Below are 6,140 nucleotides of genomic sequence, written 5' to 3' on the forward strand. Positions count from 1 at the left end.
GGTCTGTCTCCTCTGTGCCAAGTGAGGGCAAAACCTGGTGCTGATGGTGGTGATGACCGGTCCCCTCCACTCCGGACCCTTCTCTAAGGGCTTCCGGTCCTCAGAGCAGCCCAAAGCATGAGGTCTAACACCCACAAGCCCACTCTGCAGAGGAAGCCGCTGAGGCCAGGAGGCAGCCCAAAGGCAGAGCCCTGCAGAGGCAGATCAGGGCTTAGGTCCCACTCCTGCTCCCAGGCCTGTCCAGGCCTGCGGGATCAGACCCTGCATTTGAACAAGGCACCCACGAGCCCCCACAAGCTTTTAAGGGGTGTTGCCCTGCAGGCAAGGCCTGCCTTGAGCCAGGCACCTGGAGACAGGGTGCTACAGACAGCACCACCAGCGGTGTGTTAAGCGAAACGGAACATTCCAAACTGTTCAGACCATCTGTGTAATGGTAACACGGTCTCAGAAAGCAAAGAGCTTTCAGCAGACTAGTTTAGGGACAGGACAGCATCCAGAGAAGGGAGGCGCAGAGCACACCGTCCCCTCCCAGATGCCCTGCAAGGTGTCGGGCCTGGGCGGCCCTCTCAGGTGGAGCGTCAGAACACAGGTGCGGTCACCTGGCCTCGAGCCTGCTCCTTTACGCATGTCCTTCCAAGCCCCCCAGGGCTAGTGGTCACTGTCTAGGAGGCCACCCCGGGCCCAGTGTTGCTTCTCCTCAACATGCCATGAGGAGGAGTGGGAACTGCCAAGGAACGTGAGCTCACAAGCCAGGATACCAGGACGCTCGAGAAATGCGGCACCTCAGAGACACTGATAGAGCCCAGACAACATATACTCCTGGGAGCAGAGACGTAGAAGATGAGGAAGAACATAAACGCAGGACAAAGACACAAAAGGAAACATGACGCTGGCCGTAAAAATAGAATCAACAAGTGATGTTCAAAAGAGGCAGAAATAAGATGCTCGAAAAACTGTAACAGTAGGAGTGGCAGATGCAACTTGTAAATGGGAACAAAGACGAAGCTAATGAGCTGAAAGGCCAGTGTAAGGAGCTGTGCCAGAGAGACGAAGGGAAACACTCACAGATTAGAAAGGAGGCATGGGCTCTGAGGAAGGAGTAAGTGCTGACACTGAGGCAACAGGCCCCCAAGAGTGACACAAATTAAAATAGGCTGGAATGTTGCAACAACTATGGAGCTAAACTCCCGGAATAGCTGATAAATGAGCAGAGATTGAAAGGGCCTGCAGAATGTCAAACAGGAGGAGAGAGACACGAGACACAGTATAATAAAATGTAAGAAAATCAGGAGGAAAAGATCCTTAGAAAAAGGGACAAGAAGCCACAAGGGAACAAGAATCAGATTGGCACCAGACTTCTTATAGAGACGTCAGGAGTGAGGTAATAAAACGGCATTTTAAAGATAGTGAAGCGACCCATTCAGTTAGGGTGTGGACAGTTAGAAAACACCATCACACTCACTGTGACATCAAGGAAGCTCCAGAGAGCCCATAAAATCGTACCTCTTAACTCATTAGAGAGCTGAGGATGCAAAGTTTTCTCACAAGGAAGCACCAGGCCCAAACAAGTCCATGGATCAATCCCACCAAACCGCCAAGAAGCAGCCTGCTGCAGTGCTACACAGGCCCTCCTGGGGAGCAGAAAGTGTGTGTGCCACCCACTCTTCAAGGTCAGGACAACCTTAAACCAGCACCAGACATGGACAGGTGGACAGAGTAAAGTTATGGCTCCATTAAACGTGAAAACAGATGCAGAAATCTGATGGTCTGTAAAGACTATACACCACAATGGGCTTCCCAGGTGATGCCAGTGATAAAGCAGCAGCCTGCCAATGAAGGGGACCCAAGAGACGTGGGTTTGATTCCTGGGTCAGGAAGATCCCCTAGAGTAGGAAGTGGCAACCCACTCCTGTATTCTTTCCTGGAAAATTCCATGGACAGAGGAGCCTGGTGGGTGACAGTCCCTGGGGCCACAGAGTCAGACACAACTGAGCACACACAGCATTCTTAAGTTGGGTTGTTGTAAAAATAGTTGATATTAGAAAAATTTGCTAACCATCTAAAAGAGAAAAGTCATATAAGAATTTCAATGAATGTATAATAAGTATTTGACAAAATTCATACCTATTCAAGTAACAAATTCCTACCAAGTAAGAATTTTAAAAGCACTCCTTATCCAGATAAAAATAATATGATACACACACACCTTTCTAGTACCACATGGTATAATACAGGACTTATTGGAGGGAAAACTTATAAAAGAGAAATAGCAGAGCCCACAGAGCCCCCCAGGTGTTCATTAGCCCACAGGGAGATGTGCTTAGACCAGGCATAAGCTAGGCTGAACACACAATTCCACTGAACCTCACCAGTTAAACGCCACATATTTACAGAGGAATGAGGACAGGTTACGTTAAGAGGGCTATGGGATTGCCCTGGCGGTCATGGTTAAGGCTCCGTGCTTCCACTGCAGAGGGCACAGGTTCAGGCCCTGGTCAAGGGAGTTCTGCCTGCTGCATGGTGAGGCCAAAAACAAAAAGGAGAGGAAGCTGTGGACCAGTGTTCCCTGACCCTCATTATACAGGAGGAGGATCTGGAACTGAAAAGCTGCTCTTCTGCCGAACTGACTCAGACGTGCCTAGCTACCAACAAGGAGGAAGGAAATTAGCTTCTGAGGCAGTTTTATGATGGGTCTCATCTAACCTAGAATAGACATTATCCTAAGTGGAGAAACATTCCCCTTAAAATTCAGAACAAAATAAGGGTGCCCATTATCACCAAGTCTAGTCAACAGTACATTGTCAGTAATAGCCTATGCAATAAAGTAAGAAGAAGAAAGCAAAGTCATGAAAACGCTAAAGGAGGGAGGAGAAACATCAGTGTTTACAGCCAATACGGTTGTCTCTCAACCAAAAGAAAACTCTATAAATAATAGGAAATGTAATATGTTTGGTGAATATAGGTTATAACAAAATCCATTGCATTTTTATGAATCAACAATAAATAATGATTAAATGACATATTTTTTATAATTAATTATAAAAAAGACATGTGCAGATGAAACCAAAAACTGATTCCTTGAAAGGATCAATAAAAATAATAAGCCTCTAGCTAGACTGATCAAGGGAAAAAATAAAATTTAGCAATATCAAAATAAAAAGAGATATCACTTAAGACTATATGAGCATTTAAAGGGCAAGGGGATACTGGGAACAACTTCAGGCCAATATATCTCACAATGTAGAACAAGTGAAGAAAGTTGCTAATGATACAACTGACACCAGAATAAATGGAGAATATGAAGAGCCTCGTGTCTATTACGGAGATTTAACTCGTGGCTAAAAACCTCCCTGCAAAGGAAACGGCAGGACCAGATGCTTCACTGAGTTCTGTCAAACCCTTCAGAAGGAATAACAGCACCATCCACACGGCTCTTTCAGAGAGTGTAGGAGGAAGGGATCCTCCTCAGCTCATCTCACGAGGCCAATATCGCCTTTGTGCCGAAACCAGAGACGCTGCACAAATGAAGGTACAGGCCAACAACATTCTTCATGTGCAAAGCACAGAATCCTAACAAGACATTACTAAGATCCAACCCAGTATTACATCAGAAGGCTAATACAGCCTGACCTAGAGGGATTTATGTCAAGAACAGTTTAACCTTTGAAAATCAGTAAATCTAATTCACCATAGTAGAAAATAAAGGAGAAAACCATATGATTGTCTTAATAGATGCAGAAAAAGTCATTTGACAAAATTCAACTATTATTTTTAAAATTCTTAACAAACTAAAGAGTAGAAGGAAATTTATTTAACCTGATCAAGGGGCATCCATGAAAAAGATCAACAGCTAACAAAGTGCTTACGGGTGAAAGAGTCCCTGCCGTCATCAGCAGACAGGCAAAGGTGTCCGTTCACCAGGGCCTTCCGCCACTGTCCTGGAGATCCTAGTTCACACAGAGGCGAGAAAAGGAAGACAGCACGTCTATCGGGCAAGAAGTAAAGATGACACGATCGTGCACACAGAAAATCCTAAGAAATTCTACAATAGAAGCAACAGAACTAATAAGTGAATTCAAGCAGGTTACAGGATACAGGGTCAATACACAGAAACAATTATATTTTCATACTGTAGCAGGGGAGACTTGGAAAGTGAAATGGAACAATGCTATATACAATAGCATCAAAATGATAATTTTTATATATATGAAATGAATTATAGACATAAGTGTAAAAGTTAAAACTATAAACTTCTGTAAGAAAACAGAGAAAATCTTCTTGACAACTGGAATAAAACGGTTAGGTACTCAGAAAATATTACATTGTTTCTCCACTTCTCACCATACCCAACAATTAGTTCCAGATGTATTAAGGACTTAAATGCGTTTTTTTTTGACTATGTAGTTTTGTGTAGGAAATGTAGGTTAACTATCTTTTTGGCCTTAAGGCAGGGAAAGATTCCACAAAAACAACTAAATATAAAAGGAAAAAATGGACAAGATGACTAGTTAAAAATTAGGAAGTTAAATTCCTTGGCCTTAAGAAAGTTGGGCTTCCCTTGTGGCTCATATGGTAAAGAATCTGTCTTCAATACGGGAGACCTGGGTTCGATCCCTGGGTTGGGAAGATCCCCTTGAGAAGGGGAAGGCTACCCACTCCAGTATTCTGGCCTGGAGAATTCCATGGGCTGTAGAGTCCATGGTGTCACAAAGAGTCAGACGTGACTAAGTGACTTGCACTTATGTATGCATGTTATCTACATATATGTATATGCACATACATGTTATGTATAGTGTCTATGTATACACACACATAAACGTATAGAATCAACCCAACAGGTAAGACACATGAGTAGGAGTGTCACAGTAGAAAACAACATTCCCTCTGTCAGTGAAGTGCGAAATGCTAATCAGCAGTACAGTGAGACACATTCAGTTGGCAAAACTTCTGAAGTCTAAAAGCCCATACTGGTGAGAATGTGGACAGACAGGGTTTGTTCTAAATTGCTGGAGGGCGTGTAAACGGGTACAAGCACTCTGAGGGCAGTTTAGTCGTTTGTCGAGCTGACCCCCTTCATATAAACTGTGTCCTAGCAACTGTACGGCTTGATAATTGTAAATTGAGGGAAAACTCTACACCAGGAGATGTGAAAGACACAGAAGCTTTGTTTCAACAGCAAGAAATCTAAACCCAACCCCAAAGCCTACCAAACAAGAGAGAGAAAGTATGGTATAATCACCCTGAGGAATATTACACAGCAATGAAGAGAACCACCCACAACATAGAAACATCTTATTAATATAACGTTGAGTGAGAAAAGAGTACGTTAACCACAATGTCCTATAAATAAAGTTCATAATAGCAAAATTGCCCAGCATATTGGTAAAAATTTAAAACTAAGGAGGCACAGAGGGGATAACCGTGGAAATTCAGGTCACAACAAGTGGGATGTGCGTGCGAGCAGATGAGCCGACACTCCTAGCCCCAGGTCAGGCGCCAGCCCTGGGGTCATTCTGTCAGTAGCTCTTATTTACTCACTTAAACGTTAAGCATTAAGAGTAGACTGTTTTAAGCTGAACATCGTTACTTCAGGAGCAAAACCCCCAGCTTTTAAAAACTCCACCGTGAATATTTCACAATGAAGGGCCAGCCCCCAAGCGTCTTGGGCTCATACACGACTGTTACACAATGGCGTGGTGTGGCCCTCGGGAGCAGCCCCAGCCCCTTCCCAGAGGTGCGTCTCTTCCCCTCCAGGGCCCTCCTCGGGTGCTGGCCTCTCCCGGCACCTGGGGTGTCGTAGACTTCTGTCCAGAGCCTCTTGTCAAAGCTCACGTGCATCCCTCTTAGTCCGGCTTCAAGTCATCCCTGCTAACAGCAGCAACACTGCTTTTTTCTTGGGGTCTCTCCCGGCGCCTGGCACCCGGGCTTTCCTCGCTCAGAAATCGACGAGTGCCGATCCCAGCCGTGCCTGCATGGGGGCTCCTGCCAGGACCGCATCGCCGGGTACCTGTGCGTCTGCAGCCCAGGGCGTGAAGGCACCCACTGTGAGCGGGGTAAGACAGTCCCGGCCTTCCGTGGGCCGGCCGCTCCCGCTGAGCTCCAGCACCCCAGCACGGTCCCCTTGCCCAGCCACTCCTCTC

The 6,140-nt window shown here is 45.6% G+C and overlaps 1 protein-coding gene across 1 annotated transcript in view; it reads left to right on the top strand.

Moving 5' to 3' along the window:
* The window catches only part of SNED1 (sushi, nidogen and EGF-like domains 1), a 71,373-nt gene that overhangs the window by 42,147 nt on the left and 23,086 nt on the right, over positions 1-6,140 (top strand). The window contains exons 21-23 of the mRNA XM_010837792.1: positions 533-589; positions 2,474-2,520; positions 5,876-6,115. Coding sequence (XP_010836094.1) covers positions 533-589; positions 2,474-2,520; positions 5,876-6,115 — 344 coding nt within the window. The remainder of the gene's footprint in view (positions 1-532; positions 590-2,473; positions 2,521-5,875; positions 6,116-6,140) is intronic.

Source organism: Bison bison, unplaced genomic scaffold (genome assembly GCF_000754665.1).
Source record: "Bison bison bison isolate TAMUID 2011002044 unplaced genomic scaffold, Bison_UMD1.0 scf7180017845916, whole genome shotgun sequence".
NCBI classification, from domain to species: Eukaryota; Metazoa; Chordata; class Mammalia; order Artiodactyla; family Bovidae; genus Bison; species Bison bison.